Here is a 26,694-nt window from a genome sequence, read left to right as displayed (position 1 = left end):
CATGGGGTTGATCCAACACGGCAAGTCTTTGGACTCTCAGCAACAGAAGCATGAGCACCGATGTTGTTATGCACACTGATAACACCCCACCAGCTGTGAAGACAGTCTCAAGAAATATGAGCATGTGCAATAAGAAATTGATTTGAAAATAGAACAAATGGTCACTGAGCTGGCCACCCCAAGGAAACCTCTTGCTCATCATTTGTGGTCTTACAGTCAGAACTTTTAATTATTTGAGGAGCAACAATTCAAGAAGAAAATGTGCTGAGAGTTCTCCAAATAGCGAGAATGAAAGACGAGGATTCAGTATGGTGTATAGCAATTTCACTTTTCTTTTTCTCTAAGAGTGCGTACCTTTAGAAGCCAAATATACTACATTATTTGTTACTCGAACCGTCTGAAGTTAAAGCAGCCTTTGCGGATGCTAGTGACCACCTATGGAATGAGCGAACCTGAGCCTAGACTTCAACCAACCACAGTGGAGGTGGTACAACAAGTTTCACTGTAACCTGCTAATGATGGTTGGAGGTGAGGGGACAGGTAAAATTAGATTTTTTTCTTTCACACATATAATTTGAAGATTATAGAATATGGATTCTAAAGGTCAGAATAAATTGCTAATTAACTTGAGGCATTTAAAATTAGCAAAAGAGCCTGTAGCTCAGAATAGTGACTAAAAAGTAATTGATCATATGGGGGAAGTGGCAGGGAAGTAAATGGCAGCAGGAAAATTCTTTTTTAGCTAGTTGCCATAGCCTTCACACGCCCTTACTCAGAACTGCTAGTTATTCATTCCTCTCTCTTTAAACAATATCTTAAAAAAGAAAAACAGTGTTCAGCATTGTTCTAGAAAGACACAAATCAAGGCAGAGGTTCATCTGAACAACTCCCTTTGAAGGTATTCAGGTATACATGAACTAGCTATGACAACTGTCTTTATCTTTCACTCCACATATGAGGGAATTGAGGGTTACATGATTTCTAAACATCAATTAAGTTTTAAATATCAATTACTACCAAATTTTGGCATTCTAACTATTATAACGCAAAATAAATCACTCTTACTCTTTAAAACCAGTGTTGACCCCTCCACAGACACACCTTGGGGGATGCCTGCTTTAACACCTGCTTAAGAAAATATTCCGGTGTTGCTTCTAAGTGCTTTTTTCTTTCCTAGGTGCTACACTTGCCTGACTTGAGTTTGATGCTCTCAGTCCATGCTGGGATATTCAGGATTTAATTTCATATTAAGATATTTGCATATTAAACATAAAGCCAAATTTATCAGCATGGCTATTTCAATGAAGTATCCAGTTAGCTAACTTGACATGAAGGTCTTCAACTAGAAAACAAAGGCAGCACTTATATGGAGATTTATATTTTTAAGCACTTGACATTTATTAATTAGCTCATCCACACCACAAACCTATGAGGTAGTTTAGCATGACTTCAGCATGAATATATTATGTAAGAAGCAGAAAAAGAAAAGATCTGTTGGCACAACAATGTGTTGATCAAACCCTTCTCATTCTGGTCACAAAAGAACAACAATCAATTCCTTGTACAAGCTGGTCAAACGAGCAATGCGTATTTATCTTGGGTGGAATGTAGATAGGGTAGTAATTTTATTACCTGACAGTTTAGAAAGGTTATTTTTCTGTTGGAGTTCTAACATGCCATGCTCACAGTGGCCTGTCAAAAATACCTCACGTAAAGATCAGCTTCAGAAAAGGTGTGCCTCCATCCGACCCTGCCCAGCCCCCAGGGCTCAAATTTCCCCATGGGAATATTAGCATTTTTCATCAAAACATTTCATATTTTTCTTTTCTTGGTCTGATTGGTCTAAAAAACTCACTTCAATAGAAAGTTCTAAAGACTCTTGCAGTTCCTATTTATATTTATATGTCATCTGAGAGGCAGATGAAAAACAAATTCTGTTGGTCTTTGTAGGCAAGCAATTGCAGATGAGTTTTATTACCACTTTTATCAGCAAGAGGGATCACTGTAGTCCTCTCCACTTAGCAGATTGCTTTATGATCATATTTATTAGTGCACTTGGCTATGAAGACCATATATAATGAAAGCTCATTAATTTGGGTTTCACAGCCATGGCATTTGTGGCCATTGGCACAAGTGCTAGCCTGAAGCTCTCACCTCTGCATTTAAGGAAGAAACACTCTTTGGAAAATAAGTAAATTGCATAACCAGGACTGTAGGAGCATTTTATCTCTGAAAAAAGGCAGACTATTTCAACCACTTAGCAAGTATCCCTTTAAATACAAAAATTTTACTCTAATAGAAGGACACCATTAGGCTTGAGTGCTATGTTAATTCTGAATCATTTCTCCCCATTGGAGCAAAACTTCAAATGGGCAGTAGTTGGCTAGTTTCATTGACATTCCTACACATACTCTGGAACTGTGAAAGTGCTTTAAGTATAGATAATTTGGATAGCCTTGTTCTGATAGGTAGCGTTCTCCCCTAGTTTGCCTAAATTAAGGATTACCCACATTTCTCTAGAAATCTCTACTGTAGTCAGGTGGGCCTGTCAGATTAGCTCTGCAAAGCTCAAATCTGCAAGGGTCTTTTCTCTCAGCCAGAATTAATTTGCCTCTTTGAAAATATTTACCTTGCATCTCATCCCAATTCATTCATAATGAAACTAGAATGTGAGATGTGACCTAATTAAACATACCCCACCCCCACCCCCACCCTCCCACAAAATGACAACAAACAATTAGCTATCCAAGCAGGAATGTTTCCATTTAAGACTTCCCAAAATATAAGTATATCCATAGGTTCTTTTTGTTTAAAGCTGAACATACACATCACCTCCATGGTTCCCTGGAATGATAATTTCCCTTATCTCCATGGGCGAAATATGTAAAGAGATTTGAAAATAAAGTCTTTGGCAGGGTATTCATTCACTTTCACTGGACAGCTTGCCAGCAAGCAATGGTGCTTCAATGAAGAATTCTAAAATAATCAGATTATTATATCTGGAAGCTTATCTATAGATGTTGGCAGAGCCTCTCTGTAAAAGAAAAGAGATCTCTGTTCATAGGCTCATCTACACTATATTAGATTATTAAAAACACAAAAACAAAAACACCTGAGGGCATGAGCTCACACACTGAACACAAAGGAAAACAAAGACTTTTTTTTTAAACATGGACAGTGCTTATTTTACAGCAGAATTGACAAATAAAGCCATATTTTACACATTTGAACTAAAGTCATCATTGGAGGTTGGTAGCTCTTTTGTGTGCTTTCCAAAACAGCAAAATAGGTTGCTTCCCATCGAAACCTTCCTTCTTTCCAACAGGACAGCTGTGGCTGGTGTGGCTGTTTCTTCTGCAGGCATGGAAACTGGCCACCCTGGTCCCTCCTGAGTGGGCCCGCCTCCAGGGATGGAGCCAAATTTTAGAGACCTTAATAACAATGCTGTGCATTTCTAAGTCATTTCATTTATTGCTCACTGAGATATAACCACCTCAGCTCTCTGTAGAAAAACAATAGGCAACCAGAAACGCTGACATCCAGAGATCAGTTGCTTGTGGTCACAATGAACAAAGGGTAACCCCAGCCAGAGAGCACTGAGAAGCATCATGAATAGAAGCTAAATGCCTGGCTTTGCAGCCAGCCTGCAGGACACCACATCCAGCCCCGGTGGAGAATAATTAAACCTAGAGAAAGAGCTTTATGATTTATTCTTAGAGACATTCCCCACCAGAGAGTAAGTGTTCCAGTTGGCCATATTGGCCACTGATGCTTTTTCCAAAGTGATTGAATCTTGGCTCAGAAAGAGGGCATCAGTGAGAAACAGAGGAATAGGGGACCTCATCATACCCAAGGTTGTCATTCTTCAGAATTTACTTTTTTCCATATCATCAGTACCCCACATTAAAGCTCACAAGTCAGGCCAACTTCATAAGAAATATTCATTTACTTCTCTCTCATTCCGGGATTTATAATTCTTCTTTTGGAAGCCTTTGGGAAAACATTTCATCAAGGTCAACTGCTGTGAAGACTTTTTTGCCTAAGAGGATCATCATGCAGGCAAACTAATTTTTTTCCTAAGCTATTATTTTGGCAGCTTGCAAAGAGGACTTGGCTTAACCTTGAGAAACTGTTCTTTGAAGGATCAGAAAACAGAGATGGGGATTCTTCCTTTATTTACCAGCTTCCTTCTCATTATTCAGATGGCAAACCTGGCTCACATTTTTGAAGGCAAAACGAGAAGGACCAGAATTTGCATTCATTACTTATCTTCTACTAATAGTGATTCTTTCTGGTTCAGTGCATGTTGCCATTGTCATGTTCAACATGATGAAAAAATAATGTTTGTTTCTTGGTAGAGGTGGCTTACATCTCAATCATCGAGGATTTAATAGAATAATTTTATATGTTAAAGGAGTCTAGAATAATTTGGAGATAAAGATCTTTCCACTGTCTTTAAGTTTAAACGATGCTCCCACTGTTTTTATAGGGTTGTAATTTAACATGAGCTGAATATATTATCAGGAAAGAATTTAAAAATCCATCCACACATCACAACTTACCACAAAATTAAAAAAAAAAGAAAGCTCATTTACTCCCCAAAACTAAGATTAGTCATATGTTAATTTGTGAATCCTCGTAAGAAATGTTCATTGTTCAAGAAAGAATCCTCTGGTGGTTGATAAGCAATTCTCCATGGTAGAGAAATCCTGATATTTTTCTCATTTCTTGATTGATGCTTTCACTATTTATTCTTCAGGCTATAAGACAGAAGGGAAGACAGTCTCACCCTCTTTCATAATTACATATTCCAATCTCTCTCTCACCCTTCCCCCCACCCCCACAACACTGTATCCATCAAATTAAAATAAAGCTAAATTTACATGATAGAGCTTTTAAATTCAAATACTTTAATTTATATAACTCAATTATTACCAATGTCATCTCCATGTATGTCTATAGAAAAAAATATATATATCTTTACATGATCAGTCCAGATATTAAATTCATTCTGAAAATCCTTAAAATGAAAATAATAAATGAATTTTTATTTGTGGCATATTTCATATACCTGTCTTTAAATTTCAGGTAAAATTACTTGTAGAAACCTCTTGTTGGGAGCGGAGAACATTATAGCATTTAGATTTCAAATTATTATAAACCTCATGGTGTATTCATCCAGAATTTTCTCTGTAGTTAAATAGAAAAAATTGTTTCTGGTTTTGCTCCCCAAAAGTATTGATTTAAATCAAATAGTTATTTAATTTTTAAAGTTTTTTAAAAATTTTATTTAGTTATTTTTCAAGTACAGTTTTTTAAATACTTAATTAATTTTTAAAGGTTTTTTAGTTTTGTTTTTCTTTATGGTAACCAGATACTACCATTTATTGCATGCCTACTATATGTCAAGAATTTCACAGTTTATTTTACATGATAATTTAACCCCCACAACCATCTTTAATATGAATGTTATTTCTCCCCATTTTTAAAGTGAGAATATTGAGGCTTAAACTGGCTATGTTAATGGCACAAGGTTGTATGCCTATTAAGGGGTAAAGGTTGAACCCTGAGAAAGATCAAATTCAGAAGGCAAAAGAGCTTGTTGACATTACGTGCAGGGGATATCTCTCATGCTATTGAAGATGTCCTCTGGCTGCATCAAGACTGCCAAAACAGCCCTTGCCAGTCTGGCTCAATTAGTTGGAGCATCATCTCATAGACCAAAAGGTCACAGGTTCAATTCTCAGTCAGGGCACATACACAGGTCGTGAGTTCTATCCCTGGTCAGGGAGCGGACAAGAAGGCCGATTGATCTCTCTTTGTTGCTCTCTCTCTTCCTTCCTGCTTCACTCCCTCCCTCCCTTCCTCTCTCTCTCTCTCAAAAATATCCTCAGATGAAGATTTAAAAGAGAAATAAAGACTGCTAAAACAGTATTTTCTAATTGCTGACAACTAACACTAAAGTTATATTCTAGGAGGGAGTGTGGCAAAGGTGTCAGAGCAAGTTAGAATCTTTGTATAGAATTCCCTGTCCCCCACCACTAAGACCTAATATCTTAATAAAAAATCTGATAAATGAAAATTCACAAGCTACAAAAGGAAAATCTATCACTCACCTAGAATCACACAGCCTACCTTGAAATTTTATTTTATCTCCCCAAAAATGCTTAATAAAATAAATCTTAAAAATAAAATATTCTTAAAATTCAAATAAGAATTTGGATATTGCGGGTATAATTCAGACCAAAAGAAAATGGAGACCACATGCTATTTTTTTTTGTAAAAATAGCTTTGAAATTTTGCCTTGCAATGACCCTAGTAATGATAGCTACTTTTAAACAGTTATAAAAAGAAAAATACTATTTTAGAATCTCATATTCAGTTTCTGCTACCATTTGGTCAGACCTAAGGAAATTCTACAGTCATTGCTATCTTCATGAATTTATATAACATAAAGGTCAAAAGTTCTTACTAAACCAACAAATATGACTTCATTTTTCTAAGCTGCAAAGATGAACACTTTTCAAATTTAAGTGAGTTCGAATTGCAACATCCCTGTGTAACAGTGAGAGGAACAAGCACATCCGCAGAGAGCGGGTCTTCAGTAATGATTACATCATTAGAGCTAACCAGAAGAGAGTTGTGATTTTTTTAACTTAGAGTAAAAGTGGTATATTAAGAACTTCAGAGGGGTTTCAAGATGGCGGTGGACTAGGACGGAGTAGATACCAGTTCTTAATACAAAAGAGACAGAAACCTGTCCGATCTGAGGAGGTGAGGCCAGCAAGCCAGCAGTTGCCAAGCATATATGAAAATAAGAGACGAGAAACCTCATCGGTCACGGAGGAACCAGACGGTAGGGAGACAGCAGCGGTACAGTAGTCTCTGGGACGGAGCAGGGAGAAACAGCCGGTGCAGGGTAGGGGAGCCGGCGCCCTGTGGCCAGAGCCAAACGGCTCCTGGGGCAGCCTTCAGCGCCCGGACTGCTCCCCTCCCTGGGATTCTTCTGCCGGGCAGGCCGAGTGGCCCAGGCAAAGAGGTGTGGAAGAAATTTCAGCCTGCGCGCAAGTTGGGGATCTAGTAGCTCCACACGCAGGGTGTCTGGGCGGATGCCTAAGGGCACCTAGGCCAACATTCAGCCCCCGGAAAGCTCCCTCCCTAGGATTTTTGGGCTGGGGACCTGCCAAGTGGCCCAACCAGAGGGGAGCAGAGGTGATTTCAGTCTGTGCATAGCTCGGAGGTTCAGCGCCTGGTGGGAACTGTGTCTGGGAGAGTGCCTAAAGGCGCCTGGGACAGCGTTCAGCGCCCGGACGGCTCCCTCCCTCGGATTTTTCTGCCGGGCAGGCTGAGTGGCCCAGGCAAAGAGGTGTGGAAGAAACTTCAGCCTGCGCGCAAGTTGGGGATCTAGTCGCTCCACACGCAGTTTGTCTGGGCAAGTCCCTGAGGACGCCTAAGCCAACGTTCAGCGCCCAGAAAGCTCCCTCCCTAGGATTTTTGGGCCCAGACCGGCCAAGAGACCCAACGAGGGGGGAGCAGAGGAGATTTCAGCCTGCACACAGTTCTGGGACCAGCACCCGGCGTGGTGCTGCTACATCCCTAGGGGTCTTTTTGGTTTTTTTTTTTGTTTGTTTGTTTGTTTGTTTTGGTTTTTTGCCAGAGGTTGGCCAGGGGACCCAGACAAACACAGGAACAGAAGGGATACACACCATGCAGCGTGCCATGATTAGCACACAGAGTTTCTAGGTCTGCGCCCAGTCCTCAGATCGGCTCCCGGCTTCCAGTCCACCCCCCCTCAGACTATCTGGAAGCCCGGGACGCTGAGGGGTCCTGGGAAAAGAGCTGAGACCCTCAACCCCCTCCCTTTCCGGCCAAGCAAGGTGGGGGGCCAGGAGAGACTTGTTTGATAGAGTTTACAGAGAGGGTGCGGAGGACAAAGGGCCCCAACCAAAGACTCTGTGGTTGCCAGCCCAGGAGAACTCAGAGGTGCAGTCTGGGGCTCTGAATCCGGTAGACTCGGGAGCCTGCTCTGCTTCACACCCAGCTTGGCAGCGAGCCCAGGATTGGGCAGAGGGTCTGCGGCCTCCCAACTGAACGGGGGCAGGCCTGTGCTCAATCCCGAGGGAACCAGGCAACTAGGCTGGTGCAGGTGCCTGCAAACACAGCAAACCAGACTATGGCAGTAACCCCTGGGAAGGGAGCGCTGCGAGAAAGTCCTAGCTCCCCATTGTAGGGAGCTGGGGGAGAGGCGCCAAGTGTCTGGATCCTGAGAGGGGCTGGCTGAAAAAAAAAAAAAAAAAACCACAACAATCAACCCTCAGCCAGCTACAACCAGAAAAACCGGTTTGGCTAGTTTGAAGCCAACAAGTGACATTCCTTTTTCTGAGGGTTTTTTTTTGAGAGATTATTTTGGTGCGTTTTTTGGGGTTTTTTTTTTTCTTTCTTTATTTTATTTTTATTCTTTCTTTTTTTTATTTACCTTTCTCCCCTCTCCATTCCTTTTCTTTATCTTTTTGCTTTTTTAAAGTAATCTGTTATTTCTTTTAAACTTTATTACTGTTTCTTCTTTCCATACTTTTGTCCTCTTTTCCCGGATTTCCTGTTTTATTTCTTTTTCTTTTCTTTCTAAACTTATTGCTCTTTCTTACATTCTCCTACCATTTTTTTCTTTCTTCCTTTTATTTCTTTCCTTACCATTTCTTTTACCCACAAGAGTCACAATCAACTTGAAAATATAAAAAGACCAGAGCTGGACCCATAGAAGAGGCCTCCCAATAGTAGAGCCAGAGAGACAAATTGCACATTGTTGTAGGAGAGAAGCCACAAGTTGCTGCATATTTGAGTAGGTGGAAACAGAGAACAACAGGATAACCAAAAGAGGCTGCACCATTGAAAGTCACAGGCATTCCACCACAAAAGTTCATACCATAAACCCAGGGTGTCAAAACAGATTAATCTAAGAAGCTGAGGCTAACAAGAAGAGTCTCACAAACAATGGGAAGACAAAGAAACAATCCCCAAATGAAAGGAAAGGAGGAATCCTCAGAAAGAATGCTAGATGAAACAGAGGCAAGTCAACTATCAGATACTGAATTCAAAGCACTGGTGATCAGGAAGTTCAAAGAGCTCACAATCAGCTACCAGAAACTACAGGGAAGTTACAATGATCTCACTGTGAACTATATCAACATGAAAAAGGAAATGGAAATTATTAGCAAGGGCCAAGAGGAAATGAAGAATACAATTTCTGAATTAAAAAGCACGGTGGAAAGCATTAAAAATAGGGTGGATGAAACAGAAGATCGGATTAGTGAATTGGAGGACAAAGTAGAAAGCATCTCACAGAAAGAACAGGAAAGGGAAAAGAGGCTCAGAAAGAATGAAGAGAGATTAAGAGAAATGCAAGACAATATGAAACGTAATAATATCCGAATAATAGGAATACCAGAAGGAGAAGAAGAAGAACAAGGGATAGAAAACATATTTGAAAGAGTAAAGAGAGAAAATTTCCCTAATTTGACAAAAGAAAAAGTCACACAAATCCAGGAATCTCACAGAGTCCCATTCAAGAGGAACCCAAAGAGGCCCACTTCAAGACACATCATCATTAAAATGGCAAACTTCCAAGACAAAGAGAGAATCTTAAAGGCAGCAAGGGAGAAAAAAGAAATAACATACAAGGGCGTCCCAATAAGGTTAGCCACTGACTTCTCAATGGAAACACTCCAAGCAAGAAGAGATTGGCAAGAAATATTCCAAGTAATGAGAAACAGAGGCCTACAACCAAGGCTACTTTACCCAGCAAGGCTCTCAATCAAGATAGAAGGCCAAATAAAGAGCTTCCAAGACAAAAGAAGTCTAAAAGAATTTGCTGCCACCAAGCCAGCTCTACAAGAAATACTAAAAGGTCTGCTTTAAGGAAAGGAAGGAAAAGAGACAGACAGAGAGGAACACAGGTACAAAAATGGCAATGAATAAGTACCTATCAATAATATCCTTAAATGTAAATGGATTAAATGCTCCAATCAAAAGACACAGAATAGCGTCATGGATAAGAAAATATGACCCACACATATGCTGCCTACAAGAGACCCACCTCAGGACAAAAGACCATCACAGACTAAAAATCAAAGGCTGGAAACAAATTTTCCAAGCAAATGGACAAGAAAAAAAGCTGGGGTAGCAATTCTCATATCAGACAAAATAGACTTCAAAAAAAGAGCCATAAAGAGTGACCCAGAAGGTCACTTCATAATACTCAAGGGAAGAATCCACCAAGAAGACATTAACATCATAAATATATACGCACCCAACATAGGAGCACCAAAATATATAAAGAAAATCTTAGAGGAATTCAAGAAAGATATAGACAGCAACACAATTATAGTGGGGGATTTTAACACCCCACTATCAAAAATGGACAGATCTTCCAAACAAAATATCAACAAAGACATTGTGGCATTAAACAACACCCTTGATGAAATGGACCTAACGGATATATACAGAGCTCTTCACCCCAAAGAAGCTAAATACACATTCTTTTCAAATGCACATGGTACATTCTCAAAGATAGATCACATGATAGGGCACAAAACAAGCCTCAACAAATTCAAGAATATTGAAATCATACCAAGCATTTTCTCTGACCATAAGGGACTGAAACTGGAAACCAACCCCAAAGGAAAAAACCCAAAACACCCAAAATCATGGAGACTGAACAGTATGCTATTAAACAATGAATGGGTCAAGAATGAAATTAGGGAAGAAATCAAAAAGTTTCTGGAAACAAATGAAAATGATCACACAACAACCCAAAACTTATGGGATACAGCCAAGGCAGTCCTGAGAGGGAAGTTTATAGCAATACAGACCTACCTAAAGAAAACAGAAACATTTCAAACAAATGAACTTACTCTACGCCTACAAGAACTCGAGGAACAACAACAAAAACAGCCCAAAGCAAGTAGAAGGAAGGAAATAACTAAGATCAGAGCAGAACTAAATGACATAGAGACTAAAAGTACAATTCTAAAGATCAATGAATCCAGGAGTTGGTTCTTTGAAAAAATAAACAAAATAGACAAGCCTTTAAGTAGGCTCATCAAGAAAAGAAGGGAACGGACACAAATAAACACAATCAGAAATGAAAGAGGAGAGATTACAACTGACACCACAGAAATAGAGAGGATTGTAAGAAATTACTATGAAGAACTGTATGCCAAGAAATTTGAGAACCTAGGGGAAATGGACACATTTCTAGAAAAATATAATCTCCCAAAACTCAATGAAAAAGAAGTAGAACACCTGAATAGACCAATAACAGCAAAAGAAATTGAAGCAGTAATCAAAAAACTCCCATCACACAAAAGCCCTGGACCAGATGGATTCACAGGAGAATTCTACAAAGCATTTAAGGAAGAGCTAACCCCCATTCTTCACAGACTATTCCAAAAAATACAAAAGGATGGAAAACTCCCTAACTCCTTTTATGAAGCCAGCATCATCCTAATTCCAAAACCAGATAGAGATACAACAAAGAAAGAAAACTTCAGGCCAATATCGCTGATGAACATAGATGCTAAAATCCTCAACAAAATATTAGCAAATCGCATCCAACAATATATCCAAAAGATAATACACCATGACCAAGTGGGTTTCATCCCAGGGATGCAAGGATGGTTCAACATTCGCAAAACAGTAAATGTAATTCATCACATAAACAAAAGCAAAGACAAAAACCACATGATCATATCAATAGACGCAGAAAAAGCTTTCGATAAGGTACAACACCCATTTATGATAAAAACACTCAGCAAAATGGGAATAGAGGGAACATTCCTCAATATAATAAAGGCCATTTATGAGAAACCTACAGCCAATATCATACTCAATGGACAAAAACTAAAAGCTTTTCCACTAAGATCAGGAACAAGACAAGGATGTCCACTTTCACCACTCCTATTCAATATAGTATTAGAAGTTTTGGCCACAGCGATCAGGCAGGAAAAGGAAATAAAAGGCATCCAAATAGGAAAGGAAGAAACAAAATTGTCACTGTTTGCAGATGACATGATAGTGTACATGGAAAATCCAATAGACTCTACCCAAAAACTGCTCAAACTAATTAATGAATTTGGCAAAACAGCAGGATACAAAGTCAATATCCAGAAATCAAAGGCATTTTTGTATACAAACAATGAATCAGCAGAAGCAGAAATCAAGGAAAAAATCCCATTCGATATAGCAAAAAGAAAAATAAAATATCTGGGAATAAACCTAACCAAAGAGGTAAAAGACCTGTATGCAGAAAACTACACAGCACTGAAGAAAGAAATCAAGGAAGACACAAACAAATGGAAACATATACCGTGTTCATGGATTGGAAGAATTAACATCATCAAAATGTCCATACTACCCAAAGCAATATACACATTCAATGCTATACCTATTAAAGTACCAATGTCGTATTTCACAGACATAGAACAAACACTTCAAAAATTTATATGGAATCATAAACGAGCCCGAATAGCAGCTGCTCTTTTGAGAAAGAAGAACAAAGTAGGAGGGATCACAATACCTGATATCAAACTGTATTACAAAGCCACTGTAATCAAAACAGCCTGGTACTGGCATAAAAACAGGCACATAGACCAATGGAACAGAACAGAGAGCCCAGAAATCAACCCAACCCTCTACAGTCAATTAATATTCGACAAAGGGGGCAGTAACATCAAATGGAGTAAAGATAGCCTCTTCAGCAAATGGTGTTGGGAGAACTGGACAGCTACGTGCAAAAAAATGAAACTTGAGCACAAACTTACACCATACACCAAAATAAATTCAAGGTGGATAAAAGACTTAAATATAAGCCATGACACCATTAAAATCCTAGAGGAGAACATTGGCAAGAAAATCTCAGATATTCCACGCAGCAACATTTTTACAGATATGTGCCCTAGAGCAAGGAATATAAAGGAAAGAATAAACAAATGGGATCTTATCAAAATAAAAAGCTTCTGCATGGCTAAAGAAAACAGTATTAAATTAAAAAGACAACCAACTGTATGGGAAAACATATTTGCCAATGATACCTCAGACAAAGGTTTAATCTCCAAAATATACAAAGAACTTACAGGACCCCACTCTAGGAAGACATCGAACCCAATTAAAAAATGGGAAAAGGACTTGAACAGACACTTCTCTAAAGAGGACATACAGAACATCCAGAGACACATGAAGAGATGCTCAATATCGTTAGCTATCAGAGAGATGCAAATTAAAACCACAATGAGATACCACTTTACACCAGTCAGGATGGCTATAATAGACAAAGCAACAAACAACAAATGTTGGAGAGGGTGTGGGGAAAAGGGGACCTTAGTTCACTGTTGGTGGGATTGTAGACTGGTACAACCATTATGGAAAACAGTATGGAATTTTCTCAGAAAAATAAAAATTGACCTGCCTTTTGACCCAGCAATTCCACTGCTAGGATTATACCCCAAGAATCCTAAAACATCAATTTCAAAGAACCTATGCACCACAATGTTCATAGCAGCACAATTTACAATAGCCAAGAGTTGGAAGCAACCTAGGTGCCCATCAGTAAATGAATGGATCCAAAAATTGTGGTACATATACACCATGGAATTTTATGCAGCAGAGAGAAAGAAGGAGCTACTACCTTTTGCAACAACATGGATGGAACTGGAAAGCATTATGCTGAGTGAAATAGGCCAGGCATTGAAGGACAAATACCATATGATCTCACCTTTGACAGGAAGCTAAAGAATAAAACAAATAAGCAAATAGAATAAAAATAAAGACGCTGAAATAGAGAACAAGTGGGCAGCGACCAGAGGGGAGAGGGAAGGGAACTTAAGGGGGAAAAAGGGGGAGGGATTTTGAGGAACAAGTATGAATGACACAGAGATGAGGACTTGGGGGGGGAATGGGAGGGAGGGGGGAGACCGGGCGGGGGGGGAAAAGGGAAAAAAAAATGTACTTGAAAAGTAACCAAATAAAATTATTTAAAAAAAAAAAAAAAAAATAAATAAATAAATAAGAGTTAAAAAAAAAAAAAAAAAAAAAAAAAAAAAAAAAAAAAAGAACTTCATCTCATAATGAGAAAGAGTATCATACTCTTCCTTTTTTATAGTCAAAATAATTATTCAGATGCTTTCTGAACGCAAGGAAGTAATGACAAATTAAAATGCCTCTAAATTCCATATAGCTTTTATAATTATTCATCTGTTGCTATTATTATTACTATAAAGCCTCCTTTATATTGTAGTTTGCATCCTATCTGATGCAGAAGAACATGGAAAATTTTATTGCTATTAATAAATACACAGCCATTTAACCCCAGGAGAAAATTATTTTTCATCTGAGAGATAAGCTGCATAATGCATGTGTTTTCAGAAATTTCTTTAAATAGAAAACTGAAGAAAGGCATAGGGAAAAAAGAATTCATTATACAGTTTCCATGTATGGTGAAGAACGGTCTTTGTTCTCAGGGAGACTTGAATTTGATTTGGGTTAAAGAGACAGTTTCCATTGCATTGTATACATACCACTCACACTTACAGAGTTCACATTATTTTTGAGATATATCATCATAACAATGAGGATAACATAGCCTCTGTTTCACTTAAAAAATAATGAAAGATCATGAGGGCTTTTTCTTGGGGTCTGGTAAGGCAGTAAGAAAAATCTTAGCATAATTAGGAATGGATACCTCCACCTTCCAAAAGAAGTGTCCATGTCTGTGAACTGTGAGAAGTTTCCACACACCTAACTTCTGTGGGCGCCAGCCAGCACTTGTTCCTGCCACACAGAGGGACCTGATGGCCCTGCAGGGCAGGTCTTGCATTCTTAAGGCCCCACGTCAAATGAGATTCACATTTCCAGGACCAGTTAAATAAAAGATGCTTCTCTTTTTCTTAGTCACTTCTTTCCCCATTCTGACCGGAAGGGTTCAGAGGGTGGCAGTGAGGTGGGATTGCTCTCAACTAGCTTACGTAGATTGGTAAAAACTTCTTAATACCTGGAAGGGAGCTTGAAATACTAAAATTAAACTGTTCTCACCATTACAAATGACCAGACATGAGAAAGCTGTGAAGAGATTAAAAAGTACAAATTGGTAGTTACAAAAGAGTCACGGGGAGGTACAGTGCAGCATAGGGAACAGAGTCACTAATACTGTAATAACTGTGTATGGTGTCAATGGGTACTAGACTCATTGGGGGATCACTGTGTAAATTATGGAATGTCTGACCACTATGCTGTACACATGAAACTAATATAAAATAATATTAAATGTCAACTGTAATTGAAAAAAATTCTTTCTAAAAAGAAAAAAAATCTGAGTAAACCCAACGATAAATTAAGTTCCTGAAACACCTGTGGTATATATTAAGTTAAAATGACCAGAAAGGTATGCAGTCTTCTTGAAATATTATAAAAGTGTAGGAAAAGCATTCTGACCAAGTATTTCTGAAGGTCGTAACTCCAGAAACATTTACTGATTCATTTGTCCCATGCTAAATTTAAACTGTGTGATACCCCAGTTGGAAAACAAAACAGAACATCCTCAGCCATTACCAAGCCCAGGTTCCGATAGCCAGGGAACAAGTTTACGGTGGCATGGAAAATGAAATCATGGACCATACACTCAATGACATGGCCAGAACTTATTAGATGAGGAGTTACGTCAGACATTCTCATCAAGCATGTTGCTGAACACTTATACCTTTTAACTTATTCAACCTACTGTCTGAGACAGGCCATGAATGACATCCAAGGACCAAATTAAATTAAATTTCCAAAATTAAACATTTCCCTGTTTTTATTCTTTTTCCCGGCAAATAAGAATTTAAGGCAGAAATTCAGTATTTTCCTACGCTTGTTTTGTTTCTTCCTCATCAACCACAGATTTACTGGCTTCCTATTTTACTCTGAAATATGTCGTTTCCTCTGCCCCCCCACCCCGTCCCTGCTTTATTCCAGGCCCTTGCCATTGCACTAGTGTCTATATGGCATCTTTGCAGCCGGCTCTGCGGCTTTATCCTTTGGTGTTGCAGTGCTTTTCTAGGGTCCCATCACCTACTGCAGAAAATAGAACAAAGCCATCTATAATGTGACCACACTGCCTTCCCCTCCAGCTGCCACTTTTTGTCAGTCATATACCCCCTGCTCCCATAAATCATTCTAAACTCCCATCATGGAGAGTTACTTGAGGTTTTACCATGCTCTTGAAATGAGCTGCAAAGTGGGGTCTTCAAAATATTCCCCACAGCCCATGGTAGGGAGATGGGGGAAAGGGGTGATAGGGCAGTTTAGATACTTGTTTTTATAACAATGGCAAGTTGATAGCTCGTTGATAGCTGTGCTGCTGCCCTGGTGAAATGTCTATATAGTAGCTCATGATGCAGCTGGGGGAACTTACGCAGAAGCTGCATGAGAGGCAGGAGCTGGAGGCTCCTGTGTCATGGGGAACTCTTGCCCTGGCTAAAGATGGCACCTGAAAGAAGGTAAAAAATATGGAGGAACTGGCAAAAGTGGTACATTGTAGGAGGGGCCAGTTATGAGGTTACATAACTGGGTCTAGCTTCAGGTCAGCATTTAAAATAAGGGCAGACTGAGAGAGAGGAGGAAGTAGCAGCTGTGTGGCTTGAAAAAGTACAAAAGTGATGCCCTAGGTCAGTAGTAAGTGGCAGCCATGAGGAAGAAGCCGTGAAGGAGGGAATTTGGCCACAAAGTCTGCTGTGTAAGGAGGTGCCATGCAGTTTGGAGTAGTAAGGAAATGCCATGAGGTTTTGAATTAAGAGCTGGAGCAAGAAAGGAGACTTGCTGGGAAACCTGCCTGGAGAAGACAGTGACAGAGGGAACGGAGCTGTGCAGGGACCTACCCAACCAACCACAGATTAGCGGGAGACGCCTGGAATGCAGAACTGCCACCAGGAATGCTGTGCTGCAGATTTCTGCTTTTCTGAAAGACGGCACCTCTGGCTAGAGTATTCTGAAACTGGCCTAGGTTTTTTTTTTTGGGGGGGGCAAAACTATGTGTTTTGGGATGTTTTAAAGGGAATAGGACTTAATGGCAGAAATCTTCCATTATTCTGAATCTGTATAACCTATAAACAACCCCTTTCCTTTGTTCACCAAACTCTTGCATTGGGAGTTATGCTTCTTGGCAGTGGGCAATTGAACATCACAGCTTTCCCATAACAGTATAGGTGGGGTTCTGCAACACTCCCATGTGCTCCTGTGGTTTGCACAGGCTCCTTCTTCTGCCCAGGAACTTACTGCCCAAGCCTCTACTTGACCAGCTTTATACATCACTCTTAATTAAAGCATGCTTCCTTATGATATCCTTTCCTGAATGTATCCTTGGCCTAACAAAATGTATTTGGAATGTTTTTGAGCAGCCACTTGGAAGTAGAAAACAAAGCCCCAAGAACATGTCCAGGCTACAGGAAATGAGCAATAAATTGTTATGCTTAAGACAAGGTGTGGATATGTTTTGCTTCTGAGAAGGGTGAATGTCAGGGGAATTGGGAGAAGAATGGTGGTGGAGAAGAATGAAGAGAAAGAGAACGTGGGAGCAGGAGATGAGATGTGGAGAGAGTAGAACCAGAAAGACGGCTTTGTTCTGTGCGTGGTACAGTCTCTGTATGATATACAAATGTCCAATCATTGTCTAAATAAACAAAATACTTGCAAAATGTTAATTATTAGTGGAAGTCTATGTAGTCTGATTGATAAGGGGAGGAAAAAGCAAAGTTAAGGGGATAAAGGTGAAGACAGACCACAAGAACTGGGAGTTACAAACATAGGCAGGATTTCAGGTTTAAACAGACTATTACACATTTCGTTATCCTACACCAAACCAAGATGACTGGAAGTGGGATATTCTGCCTACATCTCTGACATCTGGGTAACCCAAGATGAATTTATCCAAGTCTTTCTTGGGAAAAAAATCCTGTCTGTTATGGCCACAGAATGAAGAAATAATTTAAGAAAATTCAGAGAATAGTCAAATATTGTAAACACTCAAGAAGTTATGAATATTCAAAATATAGAATGTATAAAATTAATGCAGTTCTATCACTTCCTAATATACAGAGTAATTTACAAAAACAATTTGCAATTCACTTACCAAAACACCTAAGAAAACAAACCTGCTCTGCTTCATATAGAACTTGCATTGTTTATATGCAAATTAATGCCCCTGATGTGCTTCAAAACAATTTGTTCCGTTAAGAAGGCAAACATTCTCTTTATAACCTTGCTTATACTATTCATTTACTTTGCAAACCATTTTTCATGAAGTTACAAAATAATGAAATGTTAGAGGCAGAGGGACACCAGGGATCATAGTGGAGTCCAAAGTCCTCATTTTACAGACGAGAAAATCGCTGAAGCCCCTGACACATCCATATCCCTCAGCCTTCCCAAGGCCTGCACCCTCACACCTGAGCCCCCTTGTCTGGGGGATTCCATTCCTCCTACCTTGGGTTTCTAGCAATAGCCGAGGCAGGTGCAAACAGCAAGGGGCACCAGTATCCGGACAGGTAAAAGAGTGCAGCACCTCGTTCCATTCACCTATAGAACTGGAGCCCCGTTTGTTTCGGAGCCTCACTCTTACATTATCTCCTGCAGGAAATCTTTCCTCTGACTCCCTCTTCTCCTCCTGTCCTAGTTAAGTGCCCCTCCTAAGTGCTTCCCTCTGTCGTTTCTCTAACCACATCCTACTGCCATCTTTTGTGTGCCATCTGTCTCCCCTTCACAAAAGCCTGGGACTGTGTCTTTGTCTGTGTGTTCAATTCTTGGATGAGGCCTGACACAGAATCAATGCATAACCTTCCCCAGGTGCATGTAAGTACATAAAGAAAGCTAGAGAGAAAATCTACTGCCACGTGGGGAAGAAGCCTCACTCCCAGATACTCGCAAGTCCTCATTTCCTGTCCTATCCCAGGCAAGTCCATTCTTGGCCTACATTATCAGAGGAGAAAAACAACCGAGTATTTAAAGTAGCTCTATCTCTATTATTATCTTCTACGATTCTTCTAGTAGATCCAAAGGGCTCATGATATCAGGTTAGAAAACTTGGTTTTAAACTCCAGCACTAATTGTTACTAGTTCGATATTCATATACAATATTCCTAACTTTATTTAGTCTCGATTTATCCATGTGTAAAACAAAGACATCAACAATATCTTCTATCTTCTTCCTGAGCATTAAATGAGGTCATGTACATGAATGTGCCAAGTAACCACTGAAAATTTAGAGATTCTTATTACCTTATCCTTGTTCTTCATCACTTGAAAGAAAAATTTCTGACAAAGCTGTTACATAATAAAGACTTTATCTGGTTTTTGTCCCAGGTTCTTGGAGTCTTTGTCTGAAACCCTTGGAATGTCCCAATTGATTGGAGCATCTTTGTTATTCAGGGTGGGCTCTGATAGTTTGTGTTAATGAGGTAACTCACAGTGAGTCCTTGGATAATTTCAGGATGGGACTGGCCATGTAGGAAACACCAGCCTTGTAGTCAGAGGGCTGAGACTTTAGCCAAATGATACCAGCTCAACCTCTCTGAAGACGAGGAGGCTGGAGACTGAGACCAGGCACGTGCCAGTGACTCCGTTGCTCAAGACTAAGTAATAAAACTCCAACAGAACTCTGGGCACTGGAGCTCAGAGGGGTTTCCTGCCGGGTGAATACATTCGTGTGCCTGAGGGATGAGTGGCGCCTCCTGATTCCACAGGAAGAGGGCACAGAACCTGCATTTTGGATCCTCCCAGGCCTTACCCTAAGCGTTTTGCCTGGTCCTGATTTCTACCTTCTATAATGAACCTATAATCCCAAGTCTAGCACTATCCTGAGTTTTGTGATGCCTTACAGTAGACCGTTGAACCTGAGGAGGCAGTGGGAAACCTGGGATTTGTAGCCACTGAGTCAGAAGAGCGGCTAGCCTGGAATCCCAAAAGCTTGCAGCCGCTGGTGTCTGAAGGAGGGTAGTCTTGTGGAGGACTGTGCCCTACCTTTTAAAATCTTTGGTAACTCTAGGCAGTTAGTGCAAAACCAAACTGCATTACTGCAGTAGCAAACCTATCCAATTCTGCTTCTGTGTTTGAGTGGCCAGAGCCCAAGCCTACTTCTCTGTGGGGCAGGCACTGATCAGTCTCAAGGAGCTAGACCAGGAGCTGCTCTGCAGTGGAGCATGTGGCAGAAGCAGTTCAGCAGGGTCAGAGAGCGAGCTGCACCATCAGGTGCTGGACCTCAAAGCCCAGATCTGGAACTCACTGCCTCAGTTTCCTGATCCATAAGATGGGACGATATAACAATAGCATGGATTTCAAAAGATGGCTATAAAATTAAACGAGTTAATACATGAAAGTATTATGTACCTCGTACACATGAAACAATAAATAAATGTTGTCTTGTATCATTATTAGGGTTATTTATGCTGCTACCTTGTCCCTAATTTAGGCAAAGTCAATTATGTCTGGTGCCTTGGCTGGCCTGCTAGTGGTAAAAATAGAAGTAACATGATAATGCAATTTTTATAACAAATTATTTGACAATTTTTATATTATTATCAAAGGGAATAATAAACCTCAGAACACTGTGTGATGGAGTAAGTAAACTCAGAAAGAGCATTAAATTGTGATCTGGGCCTCGTTTACCACTAATTGGCTATATTGTAAGTGTCACTTCATTTCCTCATCTGTTCTATGAAGAAATAGACCAAGACCCAGTTATTCTCTAGGGCCCTTTGCCTCTGTCATGCTGGAACCCTGTGGCTGGGTAAAGGTCACTGGAACAGAGATAGATGCAATCCTTTAAGTTATTCAATTCCAAGTTCAGCTTCTTTCTGTCAGTCCCATCTTAATTATTACAAACTCCAAAATGGAAAACCCACTGATAGAGAAGACTGTATAGAAATTTTCTTGTGCTTTTCTTTTCCCCTCCAGGCTCAGAGTTCATTCGCTAACTAGCACCAACTACAAACACAGCCAGACCTTTCAGCAGATGCCTGAATCCACTCCTGACATCTACCAGTGCATTTTTCAAACAGAGCCAAACTTTGTGTCATAAAATGTGGCATTCGGTCAAGGAAATATTAGAAGAGTCAGCATGTCCTCAAGGAGAATTTCTGGGAGGTGGTGGTGCAACACCTTCAAAATATCCAGGTCCAAACCCCAACAAACCAAGGTGCATACTGCAAAGAGCAACAGTCTGCAGTGTCTGTGGTAGAGAAAGTCAATGATGTGGAGACAATTCAGTCACATTTAGGAATCCTCCTAGTGAAAATCGACGGTGATGGCCCACTTTAAATAACTACGCCCCCCACACTGTCCCAGCAGGACATCAGTGATACAGAGTGAAGTACATTGTGGGGAGTCTGGGATCCTGTGCCAGTGGACACAATCCAAGCCATGCAATTAATATCAGGTGACTTTACCTCTCTGAGCCCCAGTCCCTAGTCCCCAGTTTGAGGATAAGATATCTGCTGCATTTCATCTGCTGATGAAACCCTTTGTAAATGGTAAAATGAGTGGCAAAGCTATTTAAATGTAAATCATCACAATAACTCTATATAATAATGACTTCATTAATTCTTAAAGACTATATTATACATTTTAATTGACATAATGTGGTGGGAATAATATATTGGCTGGCTACATTATCATTGGTTTGTTTACATGATAGATCTCTATCACCGCAGACTTCTGAAGTGTCCAAGGACTTGACTCTAATGTACTTACACTATTGGAAGTAAGATGTTTGTCAGACAGGGGATGCTAAAAACCTTGGCCTAAGTAGTCGGGAACTGTGAAGGGCAATGAAGCCAGTGTGGAAGGGAAGACAGGAGCAGGGGGAAGCCACAGGGAAGATTTGCATTTATGTAGGGGAGGGGCTAATTGCAATTTACAACTTGGTCTTGACCAACACTAACGAATTTGGTGATCGAGCTGAGGAGATTGTCAAGTTGTGTGTAAAGTGCCATTTTGGTTTTTTCTTGATGTTTAGAGTAAACTGCAAGAGTAATAAATTGTAGGAAGAACTGTCAAACAAAAAGAAACCAAAACTTGCTGATTTAAAAAATCCTCAGTCTCTCTGGACAGCAAAGGATGCTGAAGTCAAGACATAGCTCCCAAGTGCTATTAGGAAAATGTGGTCTACAGATAAAGCTAAGACTGCACCATGCTTGGTATAGACTTTAAAAAGGTCAAAGAATCAGACTGCTACTGGGTCCCACACAGGAGCCTTTGAAGAGATTAAGGGTGTCCCTCAATGGAATAATAGGGCTTCCAGGAAATTTAAGGGCATTATTTCTCAGCCTTCTCTGCTGGACCCAAAGCTAGAATAAGAAATTTATGAGTGTGACTTTTTTCTAGTGCAGTAAATGCCAGTAAAATTGACAAAAGTTCTAACATTTTTGAGAAAATGGCGTCAGCAGAAACAGTGTCATTTTAGACCGAAAGGAGCAGAGCTAGCACCAAATGAAGAGCCCAGTGGACCCAGAAATTCTACCGGCAGGAAGCCGGTTATCGGGTGTAACTGGGCTAGCTCTCCTGAACAAGGAAGGATGATTCAGAGGGCAGACCTTGTGAGCAGCTTTCAAAGTGATGTCCCTGCATCCTGGTATCCACGCCCTGGTGGGGTGTCCTTCTCTTGACTGGATGCTGAATCTGGTGACTTGTTTCTAACAAATACAATATGGGTAGTTTTATTTCAAGATTAAGAAAAAGGCCATGGTGTTCATCTTGTTCCCACACTGTCTCTTAGCCTGTGGCTTGCTTGCTCCAGTTGCTGTGGGCTGCCCGTGCCCAGAAATGCCTCTAGCCAGTAGTTCAGGAGGAACAGAGGCCCTGATGTCAAACTCACAAGGAACCAGATACTATCAAGAATGATCTGAGTGAAATTGGAAGCAGATTCGCCCGTAGGGTAGCCTTGATTGAAACCTTAGGAGAAACCCAGAGGCAAAGATCACAGTTAAGTCATGCCTGGATCCTCAGCCCACAGTAACTGTAAGATAATAAATGCTGGTGTTTTGAACCACTAAACAAAATGTAATTTGTTAAGCAACAATAGATAACTAGTGATTCGTATTATGCATTAAATTATGTCTCACCCAATGCTAACGAACCCCCAGAATTTGTTGAAATTTGTAGAATTTTGTTAAAATTCTAACCTCCAGAACCTCAGAATGTGATCTTATTTGGACTTAGAGTCACTGCAGATGTAATTAGTTAAGATGAGGTCATACTGCAGTAGGCTGGGCCCCTAATCCGATATGACCAGTGTCCTTATAAGAAGGGAAATTTGGACACAGAGATATGTATATGAGGAGATACGTATCAGAAGCGGGAGAGAGGCCTGGGACAGATCCTCCCCCAGCACCTCCACAGGGAGCACGGGCCTGCTCTGACTTTGATTTTGGACTTCCAGTCTTCACTTGAACAAATCCCTATTGTTTAAGCCATTCAGTGTGCAGCACTTTGTTACAGCAGCCCTAGGAAACTCATAGTCATTAAATGGGGGGAAAGGTGCTATTATAGAGTATCAAGCAGAAGAAAAACAACCAAAGAATGACTTTCTCTGTTCCCAGTAGTATCCTGAAATGCTGAAATGAAAACCCCTCACAAAAGCCTAGCAGGAAAAAAAAATCTATGTGTCCCTTTTCAATTTCTATCACCACAAGGCTCTTTCAGTCACAGAAGTTGCAGGCCAAGGCAATGAGTCCTCCAGGTGGGCATCCCCTCCTTCCCACACCTCAGAAAGGTAAGTGGGGTACAGTGGCTGGGGGAAAACGGAGCAGAGCAAACCTGAGGTACAGTAAAAGAAAGGTCAATGGAAGGAGAATGTGTGTACATCTCACCTCCTAAATAGATGTGTTCCTTAAAAAAAAGACTCCCTTTTCGTAAATTAATTTACAGCACTAGCTGACCCATTTAAAGAATCACAGGGTGAATCATTTTAGCAGGAAAAATCATCTTCTACTGTACCTCTTACATAAGGTTACGCTCTACAGAGAAACACGCCCCAGCTCGGCTCTTGATGTGACTGAGTGGTCTCCTAGGTGTCAAGATCGATCAATTCTCAAACTCTATACATATTCATTCTTAATTAATAGACAGAAAGACATTGATTATGGGAAATCCAGGGCTGAAAAACAGACACTCTGATTAAAATTCATGCTGACTGCTCCCATCCAGTGCTGGTAAGTCCTGCTAGGAAAGAAAAAAAATTTTGTTGACTTTTTTAATATTTGAGAAGAAAGACTGAAGAAATGAATTACATTCCAATGGTCCTCAGAGGGAAGCACTGATTCCTGAGGCAGCCTGATTATCTGCATCCAGGCTTTGACCTTCACTCCTTGATGACTGACAGAGAGGAAAGGCAGACGAAGCCAGGGATCCGCAAGGCTCCCAGTGAGCCACAGGTGATAGGAAGCGCTCTGCTCCTAACTGATTGCTGCAGAAATGCAGGTTGTATGAAAAGTCGCACTGAAACACGTCTCAGTGCTGCTCCTGCCTAATTCTCAAAGCAGACTCAGACATATTCTGCCTCCAGGGGCTGGTCTGAGTTGAGTCTGTGTTCTGAAAGCATTTCACACACACATACACCAAATGAACATGAAAAAAATACGGAAATGCAATCATGATAAGTAGTGACGTTTCTTAAGGTGCATCATTGCAATATTTTGATGAACTCCCATTTGTGAACAGCCAAGCAACTTATATTAATAAACAGCAATTACAGTTAGCCATCTGTGCCTGCCAGCAAATGAAACCCGTGGCTGGTTCCTGTGTGTCAATGGTTTTCCCACAGTTTGTGGCCTTGATCCAGCCTGGGTGTTGGGAAGATGGTTTCCAGTGATTTCAAGAACCTGGTAGTTAACTTTGGTTAGTATACAAACCGCCCCCAGCTTTGTTGTTGATCTCATTTGTTTTCTTCCTTGGCTTTTCACACAGGTCCCTCACAGTTGGTCTCTCTGACCAAAATTCAGGGTTTAAGAAGCAGAAACTCCCTGTATGGAAGCTGCCACTGATTACATGAAAGTATTTAACTGGCTGTTTGGAAAGAAAAGAAAGCACGGTATAGTGAAAAGGACATGCATGGGTCTTCAGGCCAAACAGATCTGGATTTGAACATTTGAGCCTTGTCATTTACTAATTATGTGACTTGGGAAATTATTTCGGCTTCCTCAAGCCAGGCCCCTCATCTACGACTGGGGTGTTAATATTCGCCCCTTTAGAGCCAAGCATTACTACAATGTGCCGAGGACACAGCAAAAAAATCAAAGTGGCAAAATTTGCACCTTGTATTTTAATATAGAGAGATCAGCAATGAATAAAAATAAGTAAGTTACATGGTATATTGGAATATGAAGAAAAATCAGGGCGGGGAAAAATTCTCCATATAGGGAATATGAAAATAGGAAGTGCAATTTTTAAAAGTGGTCAGAGAACATGCCATTTGCCTGTATAAAAAATTGCCAGTCAACATACAGTTGCTGGAGAAAGAGCAGGCAGGGGGATCAGTAAGTACAAAAGTTATGAGGCAAGACCCTTCTTGAGATCTCCAAGGAGTAGCAGAGTTGGCATGGCTGGGACTGAGGGAAGGAGTATGAGCTGCAGTAGGAGGGCCAAGTGGTAACTGGAGTGGGAAGGTGAAGGTGTGGGTAGGCCCTGCAGTTAATTGTGCAGACCTAGGCTATCACAGTGGACAAGATGGAAAACGATTAGTATGTTTTGAATCAAGGAGTGACCTGATCATTAAGGGTTTAGAGAATTAAAAGAAGATGAAGACAAAGATGAAGAAGAGGAGAGATGCAGGAGGGGAGAGAAGACAAGGAGGAAAGAAGAGGTAGTAGAAATAATATAAAGTACTTAGCACATCTGTTGAAACAGGTAGGTGCTTCCAAAGCTATTGTGTTGCCCTCTTCACACTCCACAGAGAGCCACAATAATCTGTCTCTTCCCATTTACCTGAAGACTGTGATTTATGCATGCAGTTTTGGTTAGAAATTTGAATGTTGCCTGAATTAGTGTTATGAAATTTAAGTAATAAAAATGAAGTTTGGAGTCAAAGCACAATGTTTTACTGAGATTCTGAAGATTTGTGCAGGGGATTTCTGCCTTGCTGGGTTAAGGAAGTCAAATAATGGTTCACCATCCATCCGTCATGAGTCATCCACAGATAAGGGCTCTTGATCAGCATCTGCAGGGTCACTCCACGTGTCTTCGTGGAGAGAGCCAGGGTGTGTGCTTCCAAAAACAACAGATGAAGACAAAGATGGATATGGGACTGATAGCTCAATATGACTGGTGCAGCTTGCAAAAATCGATTTTTCCCACACCACTGTCTCTTCATGCAGTCATTAGTTTAGGGAATATCTCTGTGGTTTAGTGTGCAAGCCAGAAACCAGGGAATCAAAGATTCCTCACACACAATTGGGGATCAAGTGATGTTAATTCTACTTTCAAACACATTTCTGAGTTTCTGCATTTCCAGTGTTCCTGTGATAGTTCAGAAGAGAAGCTGTTCCAACTTTTCTCCCTGTTTTTTTTTTTTATCACATTCTAATCCATCCACTGATTTATTTGGAGGAAAAAAATACCAGATTAGTTCTCTTCTCTCCTTCAACTCCCTGATGTCTTCTTATTGCCTAAATCCCTTAG

The 26,694-nt window shown here is 40.4% G+C and overlaps 1 protein-coding gene across 2 annotated transcripts in view; it reads right to left on the bottom strand.

The window, feature by feature from the left end:
- Nucleotides 1–2,740: 2,740 nt before the first annotated feature.
- The window catches only part of ZMAT4 (zinc finger matrin-type 4), a 338,086-nt gene continuing 314,132 nt past the window's right edge, over nucleotides 2,741–26,694 (bottom strand). For both annotated transcript variants that reach the window (XM_037142512.2, XM_037142513.2), the window contains exon 7: nucleotides 2,741–4,760. In XM_037142512.2, coding sequence (XP_036998407.2) covers nucleotides 4,745–4,760 — 16 coding nt within the window. In that variant the 3' untranslated portion in view covers nucleotides 2,741–4,744. The remainder of the gene's footprint in view (nucleotides 4,761–26,694) is intronic.

Source organism: Artibeus jamaicensis, unplaced genomic scaffold (assembly GCF_021234435.1).
Source record: "Artibeus jamaicensis isolate MK-2021 breed Jamaican fruit bat unplaced genomic scaffold, CSHL_Jam_final scaffold_833, whole genome shotgun sequence".
In the NCBI taxonomy this organism is placed as follows: domain Eukaryota; kingdom Metazoa; phylum Chordata; class Mammalia; order Chiroptera; family Phyllostomidae; genus Artibeus; species Artibeus jamaicensis.
The sequence above is the reverse complement of the archived record's forward strand: the minus strand, read 5'-3'. Positions and strand labels throughout refer to the sequence as shown.